The following is a 27,670-nucleotide window of genomic DNA, read 5'->3' on the forward strand; positions in this document are numbered from 1 at the left end:
TGCCCGGGTCGCGCCAAGACGGCCCAGATGCTGCCACCCTGGCAGGTGGTGCCTGGGGGACGGGGCCTGAAATAGGACCTGCTCTGTAGGGCATGGCCTTGGAAGTTTAGGAGGGTGCCTTCTTGGCCAGGCCTAGTGTTCCGGGAGCCGGATGGCCTTGAAGACGTGCTGGGTTTCTCACGAAGGGTAGGAGGTTACCTTCCAAAATGCAAGCTTGCGTCTGTTGACCTGAAGCAACTGCAGGTGTTTCTGCAGCAAAGTTCAGTTCAGTTCAGTTCAGTTGCTCAGTTGCAACCGATTCTTTGCGACCCCATGAATCGCAGCACGCCAGGCCTCCCTGTCAATCACCAAAGTTGGGTTTATTCAATTCGGGATCAGCAAGGAATTGCAGTTAAGGCTCTCTGCCGTGGCGGCCACATGCAAGACCCCACCCGGCAAGGGAAGGAGCAGCTTTCATAGAGGGGACACGGGCCCGGCCGGCTGGGTACACAGAGCCGGGGCTTCTCACGGCCGAGTCCTGGCGGGAAGGAAGGGGCCTCTCCCTTCCACTGCGGGGCTCCGCTGTGGCTGCAGGGCGAGAGCGCCCCCTGCCGGTCCCCTGTCTGTTTACCCAGGGTTTCCATTCATTAACGTTTCACAGGCGTCTGGACGAAAGCCAAAAGGGACATGAGCTATGCATTTTCCCTTGTTCCTGCGTGGGGAGCGTGCTCAGAACATTTTCCTTCTTCTAAAGAAAGCAAGCAGTTTCAGCACATTCTAGGTGTCCATCCGCCCACAGGTCGCCCACCCGCCAGCCCCTCATCAGGAGGGGGCAGAGCGCACGCGGGGGGAGGGAGGCGCTCTGCCTTCGGCCTCCGTTCCGCCCTGCCCTCCCCGCCAGGTCGCAGCAGCGCACACACTGCCCGCCCTTCCAGGGCGCCCCTGACTCCAAAGGCAACGGGAGACCTGCGCAAGGACCTGGGGCCGCTCCTCCTGTGAGCCATCTGGGCCGCGCGGCCGGGCAAGCCCTGGGCTCGGCTACAGAGCATTCTCAGATGACGTGATGACTGCGATCGCCCTGAATGGCTTTTTACCTGAACACCCAGAATTCATGAAATGCCCACGGTGACAACACCAGCCGGTGAGATGACTAATTATTTCATTCGTTCCAGAAACTTTTTTTTTTTTAATGTGTAACTTAGAGAACTTCTCTTTTATTCTTTTTCATTTATTTATGTCTTCGGCCGCATGGAGTCTTAGTTGCTGTGTGCAGGGTTGCCCCGGGGTGGGTGGAATCTTAGGTCCCCAACCGGGGATTGAACCCGCATTCTCTGCATTTGGAAGGCAGATTCTTCACCACTGGACCCCCAGGGAAGGCCCCCTTCCACAGCCTGCTATTGAGCACCGGCTGTAGGCCAGAAGCTGCACTGGGGTCTAGGGACGTCATGGTAGGAGACAGAGTCCCGGCCTCGGGATACCAGATAGATATTGTGAAAGAGTAGAAAAAAATGTGGCTCATGTCTGCCACCGGCCCCTGGCACAGAGTCCCTGAAACTCTGCTGATTTTCTAAGTGATAAGAACACTGGGAGTCTTTTGTTCTAGAATTTGGCCTCTGACCCCAGCTGCTGACACGGAGCTCCTGGACCCTGTGTCATTTCCTGGGTGATGGGGTGTCTTCGGTTCGCATGGGCTGACTCTGGGTGGAGCTCCTGCACGAGGGCTCCCCCCCAGAAAGGCCAAGCCATGATGAGAAGCTTGGAAACTTCAGCCTCACCTCTACATTCTCTCGAGAAGGGAGAAGGTCTGGAAATGGAGTTAATAATTGATCAATCCTCTGTACATAAAATCCGAATAGTGTGGGGCCTGGAGAGCTTCCAGGTGGATGAACACATCCACCCGGGGAGGGGACACACCCTAAGTCCATGGGGACAGAGACTCTCGGGACCCACCCAGACCTCGCCCTGCGCGGCTCTTTATTAGTGTCCTTTATCACATCCTTTAGTAAATAGGTGAAGATGAGTAAGCCTTTCACTGAGTTCTAGGAGCCATTCTAGCAAGTTAATCAAACCTGAGGAGGGGGTCCTGGGAACCTCTGATTTGTCGTCATACCAGACAGGAGCTCTGGGTCACTTGCGACAGACTGGTACTTGGGGGACAAGCAAGCGGCCTTGCGGGGCTGAGCCCTTAGCCTCTGGGATCTGACCCTGTCTCCAGGTACAAAGCGTCGGAATCAACTTAAACTGTAGGACACCTAGCTGGTGTCATGAGAACTGACTGGTATGGGAAAGCCTCCCACACATTTCATCACCAGAAGAGTCAGCAGGGAAATGCTTTGTGTGAGGAATAAGGAAGAGAGACCCGGGCAGGGAGGAACTGGGTTCTTCCCCATTTGGGGAAAGACGGAACTGAGGTTTCTTCCCGCACAGACATGCAAATAAATGGCATTTGACGTGGTGTGGCTTAGCAACTAAACCACAGTGCTGTGGTGACGCTGCGTTTGAGGCGCAGCGTGAGTAGACACAGCAAGAAGCCTGGCTGGAGACTCGGAGAGGGGGTCCCGAACCCACTGCCCTCGGCGGAGATGAGAAGAGGAGGATGAGCCCAGAGGACCGCGGGAGGAGGGGCTTCCAAACGAGCGATGGGAAAACGAAAGCGTGCGCATGCCGGGGAGACACACAAGTTACTGCTGCTGGACCACGGACACGGGCCCGTTCGGGCCGGACGCCTACGAAGGGCCTCGTCTGTCAGGCCTCCACGTGCGGGTGTTGTCTGACGGGCTGCGGGAGTCCCTGGAGGATTCCGAGCGCCGGGGTCACAGCCGAGCGGTGCACCGGGAAGATGGCTCTGCAGCAGCGCAGGGGTGGGAGGCGGAGGTTTGCTCCCTGGCGCGGGGTGTCCGTGCAGCGGTGCTCCAGAGGCAAGGCGGCAGGCGGTGGGCAGGGCCGTGCCTGGGGCTGGGGCCTGGAAGGAAGAGCTGATGAGGGCGACCTGGTCAGGCCCCGGGGTTGCTGGAAGGAGGGAGGGGAAGGAGGCTCCAGCGGGACTTTCAGAGATGAACGGCGGAGACACTACACTAAATTTGTTTCACTCCTCCCTGGAACAAAAGGCTTTCACAGAGCTTGATCATTAGCTTCTGCTCCTAAGGCCTGGGAAAAACACGGGCCGTGTACATCTGCACTGAGGCAGAACGTGCCACATCAGCATGCGAGTCTCCACTTAAAGCCTCTTTATTTAAAAGCCCAACATGAATTGAAAATGCACACATATGTATCTTTGGGATGACTGCTCACGATCATGGCTTATCATTGGTAGGGCTTTGCTCTTAAACACTTATTTCAGGTTTAGCCAGAAAGAAGCAGTTATAGAAATGAGAATGAATGAACCAGTCTCCCTGGAACACAATTCCCATAAGCGCAGGAGAAGCAGCTGATTTAGAGCTTAGGTGGGAAAGAGTCAAAAGGAAGATTGAGTAGAATGCTAAAATTTTTTGAAATTATTAATAATTCTACAATTATTTACACTTTAAAAATTATTAAATTAGTTTAAAATTTGTGAATTTTAAAAATTATGAATAATTCTACAAGCAACAGGAAGACATTCGCACTTTTTGAGTATTGTGTGACAAGGAAAAGCAATGATTTAGGAAACATAATTACCATAATATTTGGAATGACCAGAATATGGGAAAGTCTATTGCAGGAAATAAATTAAGAAACTGTTACATCGTCATGAGGTCATATGGGCCTGAATTAAATTATACATAATTCTTAACTCCTCAAGTTCCCTCACTGACTCCCCACAAACCAAATATCTCACTTTAATGTTAAGTTTTTTAAAAAAGGAAAAGGAAAACCTCCCAGCAGATTCCAGGACCAGGTAGCCCCCTGGCAAATTCTCACACTAACCCTTCTCAAATTCTTACAGGAAACTGGTGGGGGGGGGGGGGAGTTGGAGGGGGGGACTTGTGAACTCATAGGCCAACACCAAAGCAAGACACAGACACCACGGGAAAATACAATTATAGAACAATATTCCGTATGAATATTGATGCAAAAGCCTCAGCAAGATACTGGCAAATTGCATCCAACAAGATCTCAAAAGGATTACACATTATGACCAAGAGGGCCTTAGTTCAAGGATACAATGGTGACTCAACATAAGAAAGTCTATCCCTGTCGCACATCACATGAATAGTATGAAGAGGGAAAAAAACCACACACGATCATTTTGTGAAAACAGATAAAAGAAACCTCATTTAAAACATCGATGGTCAACTGATTTCATTCAACGGGGGACAGATGTTCTCTCCAGTAGGTGATTCTGGACAACTGGATTTCCATACTCAAGGATGAAGTTCTCCCCTTACAAAAATAACTCAAAATTGATCAAAAACCTAAATATAAGAACTAAACTATAAAACTGTTGGAAGAAAACCCAGGAGTAAATGTCCAGGATCTTTGAACTTGGCAATGGGCGCTTAGACATGACGCCAAAAGTTCAAGATAAAAACAAGTAAAATAGATGAATTGGATTTCATCAAAATTGAAAAACTGTGTGTGTCTAAGGACATTATCAAGAAAGAGACACTGGAAACCAAGCTTGGATTAAGGGCCACCCACGATGCACACAGGCTCAGGGGTGCTGCGTGCTCGCTGCTCTGCGTGCTCGCTGCTCTGCGTGCGCTGCGTGCGCGCTGCTCTGCGTGCGCGCTGCTCTGCGTGCGCGCTGCTCTGCGTGCGCGCTGCTCTGCGTGCGCGCTGCTCTGCGTGCGCGCTGCTCTGCGTGCGCGCTGCTCTGCGTGCGCGCTGCTCTGCGTGCGCGCTGCTCTGCGTGCGCGCTGCTCTGCGTGCGCGCTGCTCTGCGTGCGCGCTGCTCTGAGCTGCGTACATGGGCGCCAGAGGCTGCTCCCGCCCCTACGAGGGGGCGGACTTCTTCCTGCGATTCTCGCTGTTGTCCACTGCTGTGCGCAGCGCTGAGCAGTCAGAGAACCGCACGTCTCAGCACACCTTCGATTCTCAGCTCCTTCAGAAACAGACTCTACTGTTGGCAGGGAATGTGGTTTTGGCTTATGTTCTTTTTCTTAACCTTATGAGAAATGAACAACCTCCTACGTCCCTGCACCCCCTTTCAGCCCTATCACTGGGGACACTTATCTTTAATTCAGTGTCATAGTTTAAGGTGGGCTCTGGAGCCAGGGTGCTTTGCATCTTTACTAGACTCTTTGGACCTCAGTTTTCTCATCTGTGAAATGGAAATAACAGTAGAAACTGCATTATGGTGCTGCTGTTGGGACTAAGTCAGCTCATCCACATAAGGAACGTAGCACACTGCGGGCACTCAGTACGCGCTGGGTTTGTCTAACGGCACAAACCCACACTATTCTTATTTCTGGTAATTACCCAGAAATATCAAGTGCCATTCTAGCTTGTCCTTGAATAGCAGAGACTTACTCAGTTCACATCCTCTCATCCAACACTTATCATGAAGTAGGAAGATAAGTCATAGAACAGAATTTTGCTAAAATATATTTGCAATTCCAGTAGTACAGTCTTGAAAGTACCCTTTACTTCTAATTTTTAATCAAACTTTCACCCACCAGAGGTCGCTGTGTGCCGTGAGAGCCTAATATCTGTATTCCCACAGTTGCCAAAACACTCTGATTGGTTTGGGGTAGAAACAGGGAGTTATAGGTTTGCTTGGGTCCAAGTAAGTACATGCAAAAGTAATTTCAGAAAGCATGTTGAATTTGCCAGTATTTGATGATTGTCAACTAACTGCTGAATTGTTCAGTCGCTCAGGCACATCGCACTCTTTGCGACCCCGTGGACTGCAGCATGCCAGACTTCCCTGGAGTTTGCTCAAACTCATGTCCATTGAGTCGATTTAAAATAAGTTAAAATACGAGATGCCTGCATTCTCGTTTTTAATGAGTCAATTATTCATGGCCTGACTGGCCACTTAACATCAGAACCGATTTAGTCATGGAGTTTTTTACTTGAATCTGGTCTCCAGATTACCATTTTGTGGGCACATTATCCACTTACGATTTATTAATGAAATAGCCAGTTCACGACATGTTGCCATTAGAATTCCAGCCACAGCATTTGAGGAATCTAGCTCGATCACTCTTGACAAGCAGCAGGTCTTCCCAAAATACTACAGGAAGTGAAAGTTCTCAGAAACCAGGGGTTTTGTATGGGAATCATCATAATAGCTAATTTCCTAACGAAACTGGCCAGGTCGATGTCTTCTAGTTACATTTGAGAAAAGCCACTGTGTTGCTTCTTGAGATTTCCGGGGTTGGATGATCTTCAAAGGGAGACAAGGGACACCCTGAAAACATGAGACATCTGCTCGTCCTGAAATGTCCAAAGAAACCTGAAAAGACTCAGACAACCAGCCTGTTCCCTGAGCAAAGACAATGCCTCCAAACCATCTTCCAACTCTTCCTCGGGAACGCAGCAGCAAGCAAGGAGTAACTATGGGAGGGAACTAAGGAACACTCTGGTTAATTGCTTTTAGAGAAATAGGACCCTCCCCCCAAAGTGAAAGACAACCTACAGAATGGGAGAAAATGCTTGCAAATTATAAATTTGATGACATCCACAATATATACAGAACTCCTATTATTCAACCACAAATAGACAAACAACCCAATTACGTAATGGACAAAGGATTTGTATAGCTATTTCATCAAAGGTAAACAAATGGCCAGTGAGCACAAGAAAAGATTCTGAACATCATTAGTCACCAGGGAAATGCTGAACAAAACCACAATGAGACATTAGGAAAAACATCAGCACAGCTAAAACAATAATACCAAAGAAAAGCAACATAGCAAACGTTGATGAGAAACGTAGAGAAATCAGCCGGAATGTAAAGCAGCGGACGTGGTGTGTTAGTCTCTCAGCCGTGTCTGACTCTTTGCAACTTCATGGACTGTAGCCAGCCCATGGAATTCTCCAGGCAAGAAACTGGAGGGGATTGCCATATCCTACTCCAAAACAGTGGAACCACTGTGGAAACCAGTTTGGCAGTTCCTTAAAAAGCAAAACAGTTACTACACGATGCTGCAATTTCACTCCTTGGTATACACCCAGAAGATCTTTTAAAAGGGGCTCAGACACTTGTGCCCCAATAATTATTTCAGCATTATTCACAACAGCCAAATGACCCAAGTGTCCATCAACCTATGAAAGGTTAAAACAACATATGGAAGGATAAACTGTGGTATGTGCATAAAGTAGAATATTATTCAGCAGCAAAAAGGAGTGCAGTTCTGATGCGTGTCATGATACGGATGAGCCTTGAAAACATTGTGCTCAGTGAAGAAACCCAGAGCAAAAGGCCGCCTGTTGCATGATCCCAATTGTATGAAACATCTAGAACAGGCAAGTTCATGGAAAGCAGAAAGACCATCGGTACAGAGCCTGGGTGGAGTGGGGAGTTTGGAGTTACTGCTTAAGGATTAGTGAGTTTCTGTATGGGGTGATGAGAAATTTTCAGAAGTAAAAATAGTGACATTGCATAGCATTCTGAATGTAATTAATGCCACTGAATATAATTAATGCCGTTGTGTACTTACAATGGTTGAAAGGACAGATCTTTTGTTACAGAGATTTTACCACCATAAAAAAAAAAAAAAAGATTAACTAGAGGGACTTCCCTGGTGATCAGGAGATAGGATTCCACATTCCCAATGCAGGAGCCCGGGGTTTGATCCCTGGTGGGAGAATTAGATCCCATACGCCCAGCCGAGACCCAGTGCGGCCAGGCAGAGAGGTGGATAAATATATTTACAAACACAACCTGAGTTCTCAGGAAGTTTGTTTCCCAAAAGGAGGTGGATGATGTTCGTAGAGGAAAGAAAAGCCGTTAAATAAAACCAAAAGGAACTACTTCTCTAGGAAAACGTTCAAGCTACTTTGATTAGTCTTGAGGTAACCCTCAATATTAATTTTCTTCTGAAACACAAAATAAGGGGCAGCTGACTCTTGAGAGTCCTTTGGACTGCAAGGAGACCCAACCAGTCCATTTTGAAGGAGATCAACCCCGGGATTTCTTTGGAAGGAATGATGCTAAAGCTGTAACTCCAGTACTTTGGCCACCTCATGTGAAGAGTTGACTCATTGGAAAAGACTCTGATGCTGGGAGGGATTGGGGGCAGGAGGAGAAGGGGACGACAGAGGATGAGATGGCTGGATGGCATCACGGACTCGATGGACGTGAGTCTGAGTGATCTCAGGGAGTTGGTGATGGACAGGGAGGCCTGGCGTGCTGTGATTCATGGGGTCGCAAGAGTCGGACACGACTCAGCGACTGAACTGAACTGAACTGAACTGAGGCAAAGAAGTATGCAGCTGGCTTAACTGCCTCCCCCCGCCCCCCCAACACCCGGCGGAAGCCTAAGCCTATTTCTCTTCTGCAAGGGGTGAAGTGAACACTCCACTCTCGACCCTTAGAGGTCATGCTTGCTGTCGATGCTGTATCTGCATATCTCGTTTTAATAGCACCGCCTCCTCCTTAGGCTCACAGTAGCAATGTCCTGTTTGCAGTAAACGCCAGATTAGCAGGGAATCATATTTCTCTTCGCCAGACGGGCCCCTATCCAATCCACCGCTGGCGCTTTCACCATCCTGAAGACCCAGGCGAGCGCCGGCCAGCTGACCTTGTCCAGAGGGCGACGTCCCCTCCGCACCTGCGATTCCCGCGCGCGGCCGCCAGATGGTGCTGCCTCTTCGCGGACTAGGATCAAAGCGCGGCTGGACCCAGAAGCTCCCCCGACCTGCGAGTTTTCAGAGGCGGGGTTGCACCTTGATCTCCCTTCTGGCCCAGCACTTCGACCCCACACCAGGGTCTGGACGGCTCCCGGGCTGGTTGCCTGCGGCTCCACAGTCACCGGGAGGCCCGGCTGTTTTCCTTATTGGTCCTCACAGCACCCTGGTGGCTCAGTGGTAAAGAATTTGCCTGTCAAGTGGGAGATGCAGGTTCCATCCCTGGGTAGGGAAGATCCCCTGGAGGAGGAAATGGCAAACCAATCCAGTATTCTTGCCTGGGAAATCCCAGAGAAGCCTGGCAGGCTATACAGTCCATGAGGCCGCAAGAGCTGAACACTGCTTTGCATAAACAACCACAACCTCATGGCACCAAAGACGTGAACAACCCCCCAAGGGACAACAGGGTCAGTCACCCCCCTTTGGAAGGTTACCCCGGAGTCCCTGCATCCGCCTTTCTTAGTTGCAATCATCTCATGTAACTCAAAGAGGATTTGGGGACATCATCTCAGTCTGACAAGAAAGAGGGAAGAAAACTAAGCCAGATCTCGTCTTTGAGGACATTCTGGTACATTTGGAAATGCCTCCACAGCTTTTCCCTCAGGCAAAGGTCATTCTAAAATGAAAACGGCCCCCAGCACCTCCCAGGCTCACAAGATAAGGTGGCCTGTCTGCTGCTGGCATGAGGGCATGACACGCATAGAGAGACCACGTCCTCGCTATGAACCCAAGAAAGACAGCAGCCTCGGACAGACCGCCCAGATGCTGCAGACGCTGCAGCTGTTTGCATCAGGAATGATGCTCGAAGGGGAACCAGCCTTCGCTCTCTCAGCCCATCCCGAAGGTGAAAGAGTTAGTCACTCAGTGATGTCCAACTCTTTGCAACCCCATGGACCCTCTGTCCATGGAATTCTCCAGGTAAGCGTACTGGAGTGAGTTGCCATGAACATCTCCAGAGCATCTTCCCGACGCAGGGATCAGACCTGGGTCTCCTGCATTGCAAGCAGGCTCTTTACCGTCTGAGCCACCAGGAGAGCCCCAAGGGCCATCCCGGGACACCAGAAATCAAGGCAGAGTTTGGGAGGGTCCTCGAGTGAGTCCCAATGGCAGGGGGTCCACAAATGAGGTGGTGCAGGCCAGAAAGTGCTAGAAAGAGAGAAAAGAGACAATTGGCCCAAAGTGCCCACCAGCAGCCCTCCCGCACGCGTCTGCAGGCTCCAGTTCGGTGTCTCTCTGCCTCCGGGGATCTCCTTGGCCTTGAACCTGCCTGCGCGCCCTTTACCCCCAGCCTCCCCAGTAAGAACGTCAGGCCAGACCACAGAACAGCGCCACCGCCTGAACGGTCACACACGGCGCATTCCCATCAGCACAAGGCCCCTTAGACTCACACCTGCCCACCAGAAACCCGGCAACCACCAACCTGCTCTCCGTTTCTAGAATCTCATCTCGAGAATGATACATAAACGTGATCGTTCAGGGGGGACCCTCAGGGATTGGCGATTTTCCTGCAGCGCATTTCTCTGCAAATTTGCCCCAGCTGCTGAGGCCCCGATCGTTCACCCTTTTGACGGCTGAGTGCTCTGACCCTGAGTGGGCCTAGGGGCGGAGGCGGCGGGAGGGGCGGACACGGCGCGCCCCCTTCCCAGAACTGCCACCCCTTCAGCTGCCTCGGAGCGGAGCCACCGGTCCGGCTCCCAGGGGCGAGGACAGGGCAGGGTGGGGGGGCGAAGGGCGTGTGGGCGGGGCTTATGCCGGGGCGGGACGCCGAGCGCGAGGAGAGGTCCAGACAGGTCGGGGGCGGGGCTGCGCTCCGGACAGAGGCGGGGGGCGTGGCCTCGGCGCTCGTGGGCGGGGCATGGGCGGGGCCCCGCCGGCCGGGCCCCAGCGTCCAGGCCTGCGGAGCGCGTCCGCATTGTCCGCTCGCGACGCCTGTGAGGGCGTAGTCCGCGCGGCCGGATCGTGGCGTGGACGCTGGACGTTCTCCCGGAGGGAAGTCTCGTCCTGCCGGTCGTCCTCGGGCGTTTTGGCCGAGGTGAGTGTCCGCGCTCTCCGGGGGCCGCTTCCCGGGGCCAGGGTCTCCGCGGGCTTCCACCCCCGCGTGCCCGAGCGCAGGCCCGTCGCTGCCCCCAGCCGCTGCCCTGGTCCCTGGACTCGGCCCGCGCTGACCCCACGCGCGGACGGCAAGGGGCCGCCTGGGGTCCGCGAGCAGGCGGCGCGGAGGCCTGGCCTGGGCTCTCGGGGTTCCGGCTCGGCCTTTGCCCCGGGTGCCAGGACCTGAAACTCAGCTTCTCCAACCTTAGTTCCCTGAGAATCTCAGCCAGAAAATCCAAGAAGTGGGACATGTATGTGGTGTGTGCTTCCTGCGCCGCTCTTTATGGTTCCAGGGGGGATGGAGGGAGCCCGGGAGAGGAGCGGTCGAGGAGGCTGGAACGAAATAGAGTGCATAAAGGGTGTGAGCCCGTTTGGTGTGGGGTGATGTATGTAGTTTAACAGCCGCACGCTTCTGTTTTCCTGTCTGCCTGATAAGGGCGGCCTCTTCACGGAAGGAGACGGCTCTCCCTGCCGTGGCGCAAGGTCAGTGGGGAAGTGCTGGACAAGTGGCCTGCTTCTTGGGCCTCAGTTTCTCATTCTGTACAACTAGGAGAGTTGGACCCCACGAGGAGTCAGAACTCCGAGGCCTCCAGCGGCCTGGTAGGTGATGTAACTAGGTACACTGGACCAGGCAGAGCGATAAGGGGATGCCTCCCCTGCTGTCAGCACTGAAATGAAAGCTTTTCTTCCTAAACTAGACTGTCTTTGGGCCCTGACCCCGGGGACCTCAGGAGAAGGTGCTCCCTGAGTCTGCAGCCCATCACTCTCCGAACATGCTCCGGGGGCTTCTGCTAGGCTCAGGATAAAGTCTTCACTCGTGCACTTCTGACCCACCCAGCCCTTGGACGGAATCTCCCGCCACCCAGCTCTGTTGTAACCGCATGTCCCGTGTAGGCTCTGAGCTCCCCAGGCCAGTCCCAACGCTGCCTCACGCTTGCTGTTCCCGTGCCTCAGCCTGCCCACGGCTGCACGTCGAGCTGCCCACCGTGTCTCCTCACCTCCCTCAACATTTGTTTCCTCTTCTAGGTCACTGGCATCACTGAGAGTGACCGTGCCTGAGAGCTCAGGGCCCCCTGCACCCAGGACTAACAAAACAGCACACCCTCCTCTCGGCAGGATTCAGAGAAGAATACCCATCTTCCTGGGACATGGCAGGTGACTATTAGCTATGGGGGAGTTAAACTTTGTTAAATGAAAAACTTATTAGGAATTGAATACTTTGTTATTAAAACTCCAGACAACACTCGTGTATAAAAGTTGTTTATAATGTGGACTGCTACCTGGAATTATCTTGTTTTGTATTTTCTTGTTTTATTGTTCATTTCAGCCCCACCAAAATAGAATGCTTATCTTGTCTTTGCTTTGCCTCCAGCCTCTGGGATGACCCCCTGGGACATAATAGCTGCTCAATCAATAGATATTGAGTGACTGAGCCCCGGGAGTGACCATGGTTAGAAATGCCGCATGACACATGCATCCCATTGTGACATCTTTTTGTTCAGCACCATAGCATGAAAACCCTTGCATTTCATAACATAAAAATTCACGTTATTTTATGCATATGTTGTACGTTGAAAGTGAAGTTGTTCAGTCGTGTCTGACTCTTTGCAATCCCATGGACACCAGGCTCCTCCGTCCATGGGATTTTCTAGGCAAGAGTACTGGAGTGGGTTGCCTTTTCCTTCTCCAGGGAACTTCCCGACCCAGGGATCGAACCCAGGTCTCCTGAATTGTAGTCAGACGCTTTACCATCTGAGCCAGCAGGGAACTGTGGCACTGCTGGCATCTGGGGTCAGAGAGTGCTCTGCCGGGGGGTCCTGACCCGAGCTGTGTTCCGCAGCAGCGCCTCCCTCCAGATGCCACAAGCAAGACATGTCTCCAGATGTTGTGAAACACTCCCTGGGAGGTAACACTCCCGGGTTGAGAACCATCACTGTGGATATTTCATTTGTATCCTGTTTCCTGTTAAGCCCCTGAGTTCCTTTATAACAAATGAGTCTGAGACGTTAAAACTGTTCATCATTAATTTCACTCGTGCGTTTCAACCTTTACACTCTGCTGAGAGCCCCAAAGCTCTTTGCTTCAAACTGACATTTATATTTTCTCCTTAAGGGCCTAAACAGAATAATATGGATCAAGAGTTTAAACATTTTAGTCTTAAGAGGTTCCCACAGAAAATTTAAACACATCCCTACAGCTGCCTTCTAGAAGGAGGACAGTGCGGCTCCAGCTGCTGCTGCTGCTGAGTCGCCTCAGTCGTGTCCGACCCTGCGCGACCCCACAGGCGGCAGCCCCCCAGGCTCCGCCGCCCCTGGGACTCTCCAGGCAAGAACACTGGAGTGGGCTGCCATTTCCTTCCCCACTGCGTGAAAGTGAAGTCGCTCAGTCGTGTCTGACTCTTTGTGACCCCGTGGGCTGCAGCCTCCTAGGCTCTTCTGTCCATGGGATTTTCCAGGCAAGAGTACTGAGTGGGGTGCCATTGCCTTCTCCGTGCAGCTTCAGAGACTGTTGGTATGAATGACAACCGCCAGGCAGTGGATGGAGCCTCTGTTGTTAGGCTTTCCACTGAAGCCGGGCTTCATGCAGGCCCTGCCTCCCCATGGGACTCAGGATCTGATTTTTTTTTTTTTTTAATATATCTTATGTGTCAGTTTTCAGTGGAGAGGAAGGAAGCAGAGCTGTGTGTCAGCAACTGACCTGCCAACAAGGGGTCAGCACGAAAGATGAGTCACAGTAGTTTCTTATTCTGAGCTTAGGCCACATGGCTGAAACATCTCGTAGTGGATAACCAGAAGAGATTGGGCTTTAAAAGAATGCAGTCGTGGTATTCTTGGGGAATTGTAACTTGACTCCTGTGTTGGTAAACTCAAGCAGTGGTGAACTGATACAGCCAGGTTCTGAAAATGCTCCTTGGTTTACCGCCGTCTCCCGCAAAAAGCGTTGGTCTTTCTCACTTAGCTTCAGCCGTTGTGTGTGTCCTCCTGTCAGCTTGGTCCTTGTGGAGCTTTGACAGAGGAATTATTCTTCAAGAGAAATGGTTTCTTGTCTGGATTTAGGTAAGAAAGTGCTCATCGTCTACGCACACCAAGAGCCCAGGTCTTTGAACGGGTCCCTGAAGGACGTGGCGGTGGCTGAGCTGAGCCAGCAGGGCTGCACCGTCACCGTTTCTGACCTCTATGCCATGAACTTTGAGCCCAGGGCCACAGGGAAGGATATCACTGGTGAGTCATAAATGCTCTGGGTTGTTTTTTTAAAAAACTTTCTTGGGGACTCTCCACACTGTTCCGCACGGTGGCTTCACTGTACACTGGCCGCACGAGGGTCCGCTTTCCTCCACGTCCTCGGCAGCACTGGGTGTCTTGTCTTGCTGACAGCCATTCTGACCGGCAAGAGGCGGTGTCTCGCCGTGACTTTGCTTTGTGTCCCTGATAATCAGTGATGCTGAGCGTCTCTTCACATGCATGTTGGCCATCTGTGTTTTCCTCAGAAAGATACCTGTTCAAATCCTCTGCCCATTTTTAAATCAGATTGTTAGGAGTATTTTTTGCCTTCTTGGAATTTTTTTTTTTTTTAGTTAAAAAAAAAGTTTGTAAACAAAACTCATCATTGGAGGTGATGTACAATTCTCATGTCGAAAAGGTCTGCAGCGCACGGCTTTTCCCGCAGCCCCAGCCAGCCAGCTTCCGTCTCCCACTGCCTCTGCATCTTTCTGGGGCCAGTTTGTGCCGTCTCTGGGGGCACCTAAAGCAGTTAACAGAATCACGGCTTTTCTCTCCGCTTTTTAAACATGGGAGCACGCGTTCCTATATGTCGCTTTGCGTGGTGCTTTCCCTCTTTCTGCCGTTGTCTGGAGGTACCGAGGCTTCAGTAGTGCCCGCTCGTGCAGTTCCGGCTGCTTCTCACTTTTGCTGTGATAACAGGACCGCAGCAAAAGTGGCGGCCGCGTGCTTTCCCACGCATGCAAGTGTATCTAGAATGGAGTTGCTGGGCAGAGGGAACGTGTGTTTTGAATTTTCATAGACAATATTGAGCTGCTTTCCGTGAGCGCTGTACCAGTTCACTCTCCAACCCACAGTGTTCGCAAGTGCTCGTTTCCTTGTTTTATGGAGTGTTTGATAACTGCCAATCGACAGGTGGGAAACGGCCTCTGGTGTAGAGTTTGAAGCATGAACTGTAAACGCATTTTTGCCCAGTTTATTTGTAGTTTCGGCTTTGCTGTGCTGGCTTCTGTTCACTTTTGCTCAGTTGCTAACTTAGACCTTGCGTTTTGTGCCATACAAACTCTGTGCTTATTTTTGGAAGGTGCTACAGTGTTTGGCAGGTTCCCCTTTTTAAAAGTAAACACGTTCTCTACTCAGAGTTTGTTTCAGTGTGTGATGTGAGGTGTGGATCCAGGTTTTCCCAAGTGCGCACTCAGCTCTCATCCCCACTCATCACATCTTCCAGCTGTCTGCCTTAGAAAGCCGCCTCTGTCGAGCCCTGAGTCCCACGCGTCTCAGCGTCTCCTGCGCTCTGTCTTCCGGTGCTGTCTTCCCGGCCCTGACTCAGGACCGCATGGCTCTCGTTATTTCGGCGCGTCGTGTACCATCTCCGAGAGTCAGGGCACCTTCATTTGCCTTACTGTTTTTACAGCTACTTTGACTTTCCCATAAAGATTTTTTGAATTAGCTTCCCAGATTGTGGACTGAAAAAATAAACACGCTCAGTCGTGTCCAACTCTCTGTGACCCCAGGGTCCTCTGTCCATGGCCTTCGCCAGGCAAGAAGACTGGAGTGGGTTGCCATGCCCTCCTCCAGGGGGTGCTCCCAACCCAGGGATCAAATCCAGGCCTCCCGCACTGTGGTCAGATTCTTTATTGGCTGAACCACCAGGAAAGACAGTTGTGATTAAGTTTTGCTCGGGATAAAGTGAGGACTGTGGCCTGGGAGACAGCCTCTCAGCTATCTCTGGAACTGCTCCAGAGAGCTGGAGGGAAGGTCAGGATGGGTGGGATTTGGGTGAGGGGGGCATGTAGTCCTCAGGCCCACTTTTTGGCAGAAGGCTGCTGCTAGCCATGAGGAGCAGGTGTCAGCATTAGTGACTTCAGTGCTTTAGAGACATGAGGACTTGCGAGAGTTGGGCTCATAAAATCTTCTGAAAATACCTATCTGAAGGCATGTTTTTCTAGCTTTTCCTGGAGCATAGAGCGCCTCATTCCTGATCTCCACCCTGAACTCCTTTCGGGGGTGCTGCAGATCAGTGGCTACAGCAGCTTGTGACTTAATCCCTGTAGAGCAGATGGCAAGCTCCAGCCTTTAGTTGGCAAGATTCTGAAGGTAACGGATTGTTTACAGCGGAACTCTCAGTGCCACTCCCTGCTGTACCAGCAACAGGCGTGGTTCCTCATGTGTTCACGTTCTTTTACGATCCTCCAGGTGTATTTACGCGTTTCCTTCATGCAGATCTTGCGTAAATCTTACTGGGTTTTGCTCTCTGCATGGAGAGGGCTGGTCTGTGCAGGTCTGTGTGCATGCGTGCATGCGGCCGCTACGACTTTCTCACTGTTTGTAGTTTTAAGCCAATTCTCTGGGTCTTTCCTGATACACAGTCAAACCATCTGCAGCTAATAATTCCACCTGTGCCTTTCCAGTAATTCCCAGTAAATTAAATACCTTTCGGTCCCTCCTGTTTGCAATTGTGTTAACAAGACCCCAGATTTAGCATTTAGTACTGGTGGTAACGGTTGTATTCTCGCCTCTCCTTGTCTTTCTCTTTTAATAAACCAAACAGCTCTTTTCACTGAAAAGCAACAGAGCAGGGTCTGGGGAGGCAGAGAGTATTGTGTGATGGGGCCACTGGCATTCAGGGAATCAGGTGAGACACGGGCTCTTCGGAAACAGCATTTCAAGTGTGGTGAACAGTGGGCAGAGGGTGAACTCTTAAGAGCCCCTTCACACACCCTCCTTGGCCTGCGGCCCCAGGGTCAAGCAGGCAGAACTCTTTGGTGTGGCTCATGGTAGGTCTTCCTCCAGATGTTAACAAAGCACATATCCCTGTAGAGCTCAGGAGCCCTGTAGATACAGGGACGAATGGGGATGCGCTCTGTTCTCTGGAGCTTTCAGGAGTCTTGTTAGCGACTGTTGCGTCGTGGCGCATGTTATAACTTACCAGTTCCCATGTTGACTCAGCTCTGTCTCCATCTTCTGTTTCAGTCTCTGAGTCAGTATGTCTGCATGACTGTGGATTTCCTGTCTTACTAAGAAAGTGCGTCCACACCCACACAGATAAAAATATTCCCATTTCCCCGATATTTGCAGACCTTTGCTTTGCTCTGTGCTTTTAAATTTCACCTGGAGTACATGTGGCCCCCACACAGGCACTATCTGTTCGCCACTCTCGGGAGCAGAGTCCGCCGTGGGCGCCACACCTGGGGGCGGCAGCCTGCCTGAGACACAGGCTCTCCCCCTCGGGCCCTCTGCTCAGCACACAGCCTCTCGCACAGAAGGGTCCCAGCCGAGCTTCTGGGTGAAGGCAAGCCCCGGGGAGTCTGGGCCCCAGGATGCTCTCGGCCGTGGTGCCCGGGGTGGGGCCGGCTCTACTTGGGCCACCCTGCAGGTCTGTGTGCTGGGGGGCCACCCTGAGCCCCCTACTCCTCTCTGGTTGCTTGGCAATTACCTGGCCCCTCGTGTTGTTATGAAAGGTAGAAACAGCCTGTTATGATGAGGTTAGAGCCCAGCGAGGTACGAAGAGACCCTCAACCACTGGTGACCGCTGTTAACACTGGGCACTGAGACCCACCGAGGCCTCGTCTTTCTGTTTAACTGCAGGGGTCCTGCCTCAGGGCCCAGCCCTGCTGCTGCCTGAGCCCACCCCCTCAACCAGGCCTGCTCCATAATCGCTGAGGCCACAGCTTTTTCAGAGCCAAATCGAGAAAACGGCTGTTTCCTGCATAAACCATGTGCCCCCACCGCAACCCATGTGCGTGCAGAGCTGAGCCCCCGTGGCCGAGCTGCAGCCCTGCAGCCGGGCCACGTGCAGCCCCCGGCCTCCCGCCCTGGCCCTCGGCAGCTCCCCGAGGCCCTCCTCTGGCCAGCGCGGCGGTCCCCTCTGCCTCACCCACTGGAGCCCCTCCCCTCCAGTCCTCTAGACCGCCTGTGGAACTCTTGCTCCGTCGTCAAATCCCCGGGGCGCTTTGCTCGCCTGCTGCCCACGTGGGCGAGGCCGCCGCGTCGGGGCTGTGGGGTCTGTGTGCCACGGGGCTGCCCTGAGCTCGCTGCCCTCTCATGCTCCATGTTAATCGTGTGGTTATTTGTCCCTCCTGGACTCTGGCTCCTCGAAGCTGAGGACCCTAGCTGTTCCTCTGTGTCCAGTCTGACCCCAGGGCCCGCGCCCCGGTCAGGTCTCAGTGACTTTGCTGGGGGGCATCCAGGCAGCAGTGTCGCTGAGGGCTGGCGGGCCATGGACGTCCCCCTGAGCGAGAGCCTTCGTCCTGCTCCCCCAGGCACCCTCTCCAACCCTGGCTTCTTCAACTACGGCGTGGAGACCCACAAGGCTTACGAGAAGCGGTCTCTGAGCAGCGACATCATTGAGGAGCAGAAGAAGCTTCAGGAGGCCGACCTGGTGATATTCCAGGTTGGTTTTCCCTCTCGCCACGGTGCCGGCTGTGTGCAGACCCTCCCCCGAGACGCTGCTGGCCGCGGTGTGCGGCCCCCAGCGCGGGCTCCCTTCCCGCTCTGGGGACGGAGCGCTGCCTGTGCCCATCCCTTTTCCCTGACGCTGGCATTGCACGCGGTCTTGGGGCCTCTGTGGGGGCCACAGCGGCTCCAGGGAGACCTCCCTGCTGCTGTGTGGAGTCGGGCTCAGCTCCTCGGAACCTCCAGGCCCGACTCCCAGACGCTGCGTCTCACCCCAAGCGGGGAGAGGGGCAGGCTCCTTCCCATACCCTCCCCCTGGCCCCGTGGCTGGGGTCACGGTTCTGCTGCCCCAGAGCGGGCTCAGTCAGGGGCCCACAGTCACAACATCACGGGGACCCAAAGCCACCTGCGACAGCCAGCAGGATGCTGTCAGCCCTGCCCGCCCAGCCCGCCGCCACCGCCACTCCGTACACCTCAGAGCAGGGGGAGAAGCTGCCCACACGTGCGGCCCCAGGGGGCACCCGCCTGCCCAGGCCGGGGAGGAGGCGGCACCCCCAAGTCCCCAGGCGGACGGACACCCCAGCGCCCCCTCCTGCTCCCCCGCAGTTCCCGCTGTACTGGTTCAGCGTGCCCGCCGTGCTGAAGGGCTGGATGGACAGGGTGCTGTGCCAGGGCTTTGCCTTCGACTTCCCCGGCTCCTACGATGACGGCTTCCTCAAGGTACGACCCCCACCCCCCAGGATGAAGGACCCTTGTCCACCAGAGAAGGAAGGGGCATCTCAGCAAGTCATCTCTGGTTTGCCTTTGTTAACCAAACTCCCACAGAGCACCATCCGTGTGCAAGGCTTACACGGGTGAGAAAGCATGGTTCCTGGGGTCATGGCCCTTTCCTCCAGCAAAGAGGTGCAGGGTGTCCACGTCCGGCGGTGTGCTCGGCCAGGGGTCCGGGGACGCCTGCTCCACAGCGTGGACTCGTGCCTGGCCACGCACCTGTTCGCCTCTGAGCGCCTGGACCCACTTTGAAAGCAGGATAACCTGAGCGGATGGTGGACCCAGCCGCTGTGCAGCATGTCGTAGCTGTGGGTTTCCCGAGGGAGCAGACGACAGTCAAGTTCCAAAAGCCTCAGAAAACAAGTGTGCGCAAACAAAGTGCTGAGACGTGAGAGGCGTCTCAGGCCGTGAAGAGACACCGCCCTTTGCTGACCAGCCCCGGGAGCCCGGCCCCGCTGGCCACAGGCGTCGTGCACCCTCCCAGCCAACCCCCTGCACCCACGCCTCCGAAGCCCGCTCCCCCAGCATCAGGCCCGTCAGCGCTGTCCATCCGGCCCACTCCCTCTGGCTGTCCCTCCCCCGCCCCATCGGATGTCGCTGTCACCTGCCACTGGGCCGGACAGAGATGGGAGTGTGTGTCTGTCCGTTAGGGGAGGGGCAGGGGAGCTGGCCTCGGTTTCCCTCCAGTCACTATTGACGACCCTCCCTGGGGTCCACGCCCAATCCCGTGCTGTCCTCCACAGGGTAAGCTGGCCATCCTGTCCTTAACCACAGGCGGCACGGCCAGCATGTTCTCCAAGACTGGGGTCAACGGAGACTTCCGGTACTTCCTGTGGCCCCTCCAGGTATGCCCCCCCAACACACACACAGCTCTCCCAGCTCCTCCCAGGTGGGAGGGGGGCCTGAAGGCCAGGCCGTGCTGACTCCCCTGGAAACAGGATATCATAAGCTCTTAGCCTTTTGGATGTTTTACTTGGCAGCCCTGGAGAGGCTGGCTGATGGAGAAAACGCTGTGATTATGAGAACCTTTGATGCTGCTTGGCCAGAGGCCAAGCCGAGCCCGGTTGGCCGATGTCCGCTCTGGGTAAACGGGAGCCCTGAGGTGGCTCCGTGCGTCATGAGCTTCAGTTCTTCCTGCTTTTAAAAATTCTTCACCTTTGTTTCAGTTTTCAAAAGTACATATGGGGACAAAGAGACTATAAAAAATAGAAATTCAGTTCTCTTAATGCCCTTGAAAACAATCACTTTCAATGATTTAATGTATTTCCTTACAGCCCATGTATATTCTTTTTAAAAACCATTTATCCACGTATTTATTTGGCTGAGCCAGGTCTCCACCAGGGCATGCAGACTCCTCAGCTGTGGCGTGCTCACCCTTAGCTGCAGCACATGGGACCCAGGTGCCTGCACAGGGCTCGAACCCAGGCGCCCTGCATGGGGGTACACAGTGCCGGCCTCTGGACTGGCTGGACCAGGGAGGGCCCTGTGTTCTTACACATGCACATGTTATGACTCAGCTTGTGTTCTCACACATGCACCTGTTATGACTCAGCTTGCCGTATTTATCTCTTTTTTTACGTGAACCACAAATGCCGCTTCACACTTCTTGTTGTTTGCGCCTGACGCGCATCTTGAGCAGCCTTCCATGGTGGCACATGTAGCTGGAATAACCTCATTCAGGGCTCCCTGGTGGCTCAGTTGGTAAAGAATCCGCCTGCAATGCAGGAGTCCCTAGTTTGATTCCTGGGTTTGGAAGATCCCCTGGAGAAGGAATAGGCTACCCTCTCCAGTATTCCAGCCTGTATAGTCCGTGGGGTCGCAGAGTCTGGCACGACTGAGCGACTTTTACTTTCACGAGTTGCCATAATTTACCTAAGCAATCAAAACCGTAAAACTTGGTGTGTGACTCAGCAGCAGAGATTAGAGAGCTGTGCCGGAGCCTCCCAGCGCGTTCTGCCCCCCAGGAGCGGCCAGGTCCTGAGGCTGCAGGGCAGCGCCCGCATTCTCGGCTCGCCGGTGGTGGGAGGTTCTCTGAGCTCCCTGGAGGCCAGCTGCGTGCGTTCCCCGGGTGACTGAGCAGCGGGCGGCTTCTCACCGCGCTCCCCTCTTTGCACTGTAGCACGGCACGCTGCACTTCTGCGGATTTAAAGTCCTTGCCCCTCAGATCAGTTTTAGTCCTGAAATGGCGTCCGAAGAAGAAAGAAAGAGGATGGTGGCCTCCTGGGCGCAGAGGCTGAAGACCGTCTGGGAGGAGGAGCCCATCCCGTGCTCGCCCCCGTGGTACTTCGGGCAGTGACGGGGCCACGCCACACTGCAGGGGCCACGCCACACTGCAGGGGCCACGCGGGAGGTATGAGATGTGTAATGCCGTGCAGGCGCGTGTAATAAAGGATGTCACAACATCCAGGGTGTGACTGTGTCTCCGGGTCCTCCATCCCCCGCTGGCTGTCCCAGGGTCTCTGGCAGGTCCTTCTCCCAGCCCTGCTTTCGTTTCTCGTGCCTTTCACTCCCCTTTATTCAGCCTTTGCGGGTCGTGGTTGTAGCTTTGGCACGAAACTGGATGTTAGGTATTTGTTTTTCTGCAGCGTGACTGGACTTTCTGGAAAGTCGAGGAAAATGTCATCTGTTCACAGCCTGTGTTGCAGCGCTCTGTTCACACTTCTTGTGTCTTTTTCTTTTTCTGTCTTGAGTGTTAGGTTTTGACTGAGCACGACCCAGCGTCTCTTTCCAATCCCTGAGGGCCGGTCACAGTGAGGGCGCCGGCCTTAGTGAGAAGGCGTCCCGTCAGCGTGCAGTCTTGGGAGCGGCCTGGGGGTGGCCCCGGGCTGTGGGCACGTGTAGCGGGAGAGTCTCCCCGCCGCCCGCCCCTCCTCTTCATGGTCGTCGTCACTGCCCAGGACGGGCCCTTCTCAGCAGCCCCCCACCACCCCCATCCCGCTCCCAGCTGCGCCTCCCGGTCACACGCCCTCACCTGCCTCCTCCCTGTCCGCCCCCCGGCCCCCCAGGTGTCTTCAGACCCTCCTCCACCCTCATTATCTTCCACTTCACCTGATCCATCGCCAGACAGCGTTCCATGTTCTTAGCTTCCCTCGCATCTTCATCCCTCTCTCAGAGCTGCCATCTTCGAATCAGATTGATTTTTCAGGGTCATTTCTTTCTGACTTTCTCGACACCATTTTCTTCAGGCTTTTTCAGAGCGTCCCCACGTTCTCGTTCAGCGCCACCGTCCCAGACCCTCTCCGGGGCCGTCCCCCCAGGTGCCTGCTCAGGGTCCCCTCCAGACTCTTCATCATCCCTTTTGAGCCTCAGTTCTCTCGAGATCGCTTTCCTTCGACCGTTGGAACTGGCTTCTTCAGGCGCTCTTTGGGCCCTCTTCCTGAGCAACTTTTTCAGACACACCTTCTTCAAAACCTCCCCCATCTCCTACGTTTTTATCTTTCACGTGTCAGCTCTTTAAATGCTGTGCTTGCTGCGGCTTCTTCAGCCTTCACCCTAGTGTGCTCGAAAGATGGGGCTTGAACACTGACTGCCCTTGTGGCCTCAGGACACTGAAGTGACCCTCATTCTCTTGGGGTCTCCTCAGCCTGGTCCCGTCCTGGGACAGAGGTGTGAGAATGACCAAACGTCCTTCCCGTGGAGGGTTTGAATCTAGCCACCAGCCTCCTCTGTGTCCTTGGGACACAGGTTGTGTCTGGACATCTGTCCACGAGGAGGCGCTTCCTAGCTGGCCCAGAGCGTGGACACACCCCTCGGAGGTTTCCTCTGCCCCTTCGCACCTGTGCACCGTCCTCAGAATCCGCACGACAAAGCATCTCTGGTGACGCTGGCTTGGTCACAGCTCAGTCACATCTCACTCGGGACAGTCCTGCGGCTTTTATCGAGAGACCACTTCCTGGGGAGCTTGCACCTCCCCTGAGCCTCGTTCTGCCCTTCAGTATCCAGGCCCTCGCTTCTGATTTCTTCTCCATGCAGAGATACTCACTCATGATCCACAGATCCCCGCTTCAGAAAACGGCAGCACCATCTCCTAAGATCATCTCCTTGGTGATCGTGCTGCATTGGATAGAAAGGGGGTGGAAGGCTTCGCTGCGATGTCTGGGGACAAGCCAGTCATCAGCCCGAGGCCTTTCTCCCCTGCTCCCCTGCTTCTGAGCTTGGGGGTGTGGGGTTTTCTCTGCAGAGGTGTCTCGGCTTTGCTAGCACCATCGTGTGTGTCTGCAGAGGAACCTGACCTACGTGCCATCACGGAGAAGCCAGGTAGCCTGATGTGCGGAGCTGACATCTTCAGCAGTGTCGGGGAACCAGCCTTCTTTCCGGGGGTGTCATTGGCTGCTGCCCAGGAGATGGGTTTCTCTGCTGGGATCTCCTGGGCTCACAGCCACTCAGGTTCAGAAACCTGGCAGAGGTCGGGGCAGCAGTGAACAGAGGCCCTTTTTGAGACATGACGTGCAGAGACCCCACAGCGAGGTCATCGTGGGGAAAGAGGAATCTGAGCCGAGTGCTTGGCCCAGCAAGGGTCCCGTTTGTGGGTCACACAGGTGCTTCTGCAGAGTTTCTGGCTGAGACTGAAACCCTACTGAGACTTCCAGTTCCTTCTGGCAGATGGCAGATGAGATTTCTCTAAAGGCCTCCTGCGGCACTGCCCCCAGAGGCTATTTAAGTCACAAGAAACACACTTCTAAAAACACATCGTGGGAAACGGGGAAATGTCCAAGTGTCCCCCCACCAACGCACACAGCAGCCTCGTCCCATAACGACAAACACCTAACGAGCTGCTGGCAGCAGAATGGACAGAAATGCGGGCCTCCCCGGCCACATGCTGACGCCAGTGCCCTGTGCTGTGAGCACTCTGTCACCAGCGCTCTGGCAGCAGTGAAAGTGAGCGACACGTCGCCCAGTCGTGTCCGACTCGTTGCGATCCCATGGCCTGTAGTCTACCAGGCTTCTCTGTCCATGGGATTTTCCAGGCAAGAGTACTGGAGTGGGTTGCCATTTCCTTCTCCGGGGGATCTTCCTGACCCAGGGATCAAACCCAGGTCTCCTGCATTACAGGCAGACGCTTTACCCTCTGAGCCACCAGGGAAGCCCCAGTATGATACCAGTATTCCAACACGAAAAGAAGCGAGAGACCAGACCCTGGGTTTGTGCACTGTGGGCAGCTCAGTTGAGACCTTGCATAGAGAGGGCTTCCTGTCAGAAGGAGGCCCTTCTCACAGGAAGACAGGAAGCTGAGCTGTCTCCGTCTCAGCTCTGGGTAGAAGAGTCTCTCTCCCGCACTGTGGGGTCCTGGAGTGGGACCGATTCTGGTGGCATCTACAGAGCAAGGGGAAATCTAAAGAAATTAAGTGGCCCCAAATGATAGCTCAGTTGGTAAAGACTCTGCCTGCAATGAGGGAGACCCCGATTCGATTCCTGGGTAGGGAAGATCCCCTGGAGAAGGGACAGCCTACCCACTCCAGTATTCTTGGGCTTCCCTTGTGGCTCAGCTGGTAAAGAATCCGCCTGCAATGCAGGAGACCCCAGTTCGATTCCTGGATTGGGAAGATCCCCTGGAGAAGGGAAAGCCTACCCATTCCAGTATCCTGGGCTTCCCTTGTGGCTCAGCTGGTAAAGAATCCGCCTGCAATGCAGGAGACCCCAGTTCGATTCCTGGATTGCGAAGATCCCCTGGAGAAGGAACAGCCTACCCACTCCAGTATTCTTGGGCTTCCCTGGAGCCTCAGCTGGGAAAGAATCTGCCCGCAATGCGGCAGACCTGGATTTGATCCTTGGGTCGGGGAAGATTCCCTGGAGAAGGGGAAGTCTACCCACTCCAGTCTTCTGGTCTGGAGAGTCCCATGGATTGTACAATCAAATGGGCTCACAGAGACACAGCTGAGCAACTTTCACTTCACGATGTCCTCAGTAGAGGAAGAAGTCAACAGATTTGCTCCAGAGAAAAAAACGTCATCTTACGCCTGTGAGGATGCTCCCTGAGCAAGTCTGCCTCACAGAAACCCCCAAATGGCCAAATACATGCAGAGACTACACGAGATAAGAATCAGCAGGAACACCAGGTGGTAGATTTTACCACCCAGGAGCTTCAGATATCGCTGCTATGAGATAGATAACACAAAGTAACAGCGTATAAAGTATTTAAAGAAATGGAAATGGAATCAAACCTGAGCAGCAGACAAGAGACACTCAGAAGTGACCAAATGGATCTGAAAAAATAACTCATCGAATAGGTGAAACAGTAGGTTAGACATGGATACAGAGAATGGGTGTATGCACTTCAGTCATGATGCTGACTGTCACAGAAGATCACTTGACTAAGTGCACAAACACGCAAATGCAAGCTCATCTGGAGACTCTACTGAGGTGGTAGGATGGTAGTGGAATGTCCAGAATAGGAGTGTGATGGGAGGGGCACACAGGTCTTTACTGACCTTTAGAAATCAGTCTATGACAGCTATATATTCGAAATCATTTAAGAAAGTAACAATAGCGTCAGTCTAGGTATTTACTGTTGTGAAGCCTCCTGAGGGAATGAGCTGAGAGAGTTGCTTTTTCAGAGCCTGCCGTGGGGGCCCCAGGGGTCGGGTGGGCTCTGAACCATCTAAGACGTGACTGTCTCAGTGGACTAAGTCCAGAGGCCGTGCTAAGTCCAAATCTGACAGTAACCCCCAGATGGCCGGGTCAGAGGCACAATGCTGATAGGCAGTTCAGACTTCCTAAGCCCCTCACCTCTTAGGGGTTATAAGTGAAAACCCCGAGAAAACCACCAAGAATTTTGTGCAGTTTCGGTAGAAGTGGGGAGCCCAGTGAATAAGGGCATTTAAGGACCCAAGGGATTGACTGGAGGAACACGAAGGATTTGTGCCCGAAGTTGGTGCTGCAGGTGGCCCGAGCTGCTGCTGGAGCAGGGCCCTGCCAGCCCGGGCCTTTCTGTCCGCCCCTCCTCTGAGGACTGTCCTCTCCCGGCCCACGGCCCCTCAGGAGAGAGGAGGGTTCAGGGCCAGCAGACAACCCAGAGCTCACAGAGGCCCCCCTTTTGCAACATCCACATGGGAGCCCTGGATAAATTCTTCAGGAAGAAGAAAACCATCTTTCCAAGAGGTGGCAAGTTTAGAAGCATGGGTTGTCGGAGATGAGGATGAAAAGCCTTGACAAGAACTTTACCTGATTCTCAAACTCCTTGGAAGAATGACCTAAAACATATTTGTGTTATGTATTATCTTTTTAAGGTCTGATGCAGAACAAGAATTGATGATGTAATTGCATTGCTCTGTCCCCTGGCCCAGCATTTGGCCTTTGGCGCTGCCCCCTGGCATGGGGGGTATTTCCCATTCCACCTCCCGGGAGGACAAACATCCAGGGGCGTCCGAGAGGCCAGAGCTCCTGGCCTGGGACAGCGAGGCACAGGTCGGGCGAGCCTGCAGGCCTTCCCACATCCTGTGCCTCTCTGGTCACCCTGCCATCGGAGGGTAATGGGTCTCAGTCCTGAGGAACTTAGGCCAGTCCTTCCCGCTGTGGGTTGAGTCCAGGACTGGAGGAGAGGAAATAAAATTCCATTCTTACAATCAGGTCGATGCTTGTCAGGGTGTGGCTGTGGCTGAGGGCAGAATCAGTATCCCATCAGCCTGGGTCTACAACGTGAGCTTCTTTTATCTTCAGAGGAGCACAAAACTGATCACCTGAAATAACACAGTCAGACGTGATTTCTAATGGTCTGCTTGTCTCATCGTGCGAGGCCATGGTTCGCCCTGTCCCATTTTCCAGTCGTACGTGTTGTGAAGTCGAGTGCCAGTGAACTGAGCAAGCTACCGCTGAGTGTGAGTGACCTCTGTGCGTACAGAGTGTGCACTGAGCAAGCCTTCCTGCTCAGCTGGGCTGCAGGGATGCCGATGTTTTTCTTCTTCCTTGAATTACCACTGAGAGGAGTTTTCTCCCCAGGATTTTTTTCTTGCCCAGATTTAGGTAAGAAGGTGGTCACTGTCTGTGTCTTTCAGTGGATCCCTGAAGTGCCCCGGAGGTGGCTGAACTGAGCCGGCAGAGCCGCGGCCGTACCGTGCCATCTCTGTGTGGTGAACGTTGAGCTGAGGGCCTCAGAGAAGATGCCTCCGGTGAGTTTACGGTTGATATTTACACCCATTCTCTAAAGGTTTCCCTTCTTTTTCTTCATAAGAAATTATCCAGCTGTGACCACGTGTTGAACGGCGAAACAAGGCCCAGGAGTGGGGTTTAGGGAGGAGCTGGCGGCACCCCTTCATCATTTCAGAGCCATGAACACCCACCTCCAGTCAAAGTGCAGACAGACGAGTGCTTTGAGCTGCCGACTGACCAAGCTCACGGGGCTGAGACGGGCTTTCGGCGCTGCTGGACTAGACCAGGCCCATCTGACCCGACAGCTTGTACTGGTTCTGTTTGCTGTCCTCAGAAGATGGAGCACCTAGCGCAGA

General features: G+C 53.7%; 1 protein-coding gene across 5 annotated transcripts; it reads left to right on the forward strand.

Moving 5' to 3' along the window:
• NQO2 (NAD(P)H quinone dehydrogenase 2) lies at positions 935-21,635 on the forward strand. 5 transcript variants are annotated; one of them, XM_018039124.1, is made up of 8 exons: positions 10,611-10,786; positions 11,282-11,328; positions 11,872-12,000; positions 13,902-14,066; positions 18,326-18,456; positions 19,065-19,178; positions 19,973-20,074; positions 21,349-21,635. In XM_018039124.1, exons 3-8 carry the CDS (start codon positions 11,994-11,996, stop codon positions 21,523-21,525), a joined length of 696 nt encoding a protein of 231 aa, XP_017894613.1. In that variant the 5' UTR covers positions 10,611-10,786; positions 11,282-11,328; positions 11,872-11,993; the 3' UTR covers positions 21,526-21,635. The 5 variants fall into 5 exon arrangements, with proteins under 5 accessions (XP_017894614.1, XP_017894615.1, XP_017894613.1 ...); XM_018039123.1 differs by lacking the exon at positions 11,282-11,328 and adding an exon at positions 11,396-11,445; XM_018039125.1 differs by lacking the exons at positions 10,611-10,786; positions 11,282-11,328 and adding an exon at positions 935-1,120.

Source organism: Capra hircus, chromosome 23 (assembly GCF_001704415.2).
Source record: "Capra hircus breed San Clemente chromosome 23, ASM170441v1, whole genome shotgun sequence".
In the NCBI taxonomy this organism is placed as follows: Eukaryota; Metazoa; Chordata; class Mammalia; order Artiodactyla; family Bovidae; genus Capra; species Capra hircus.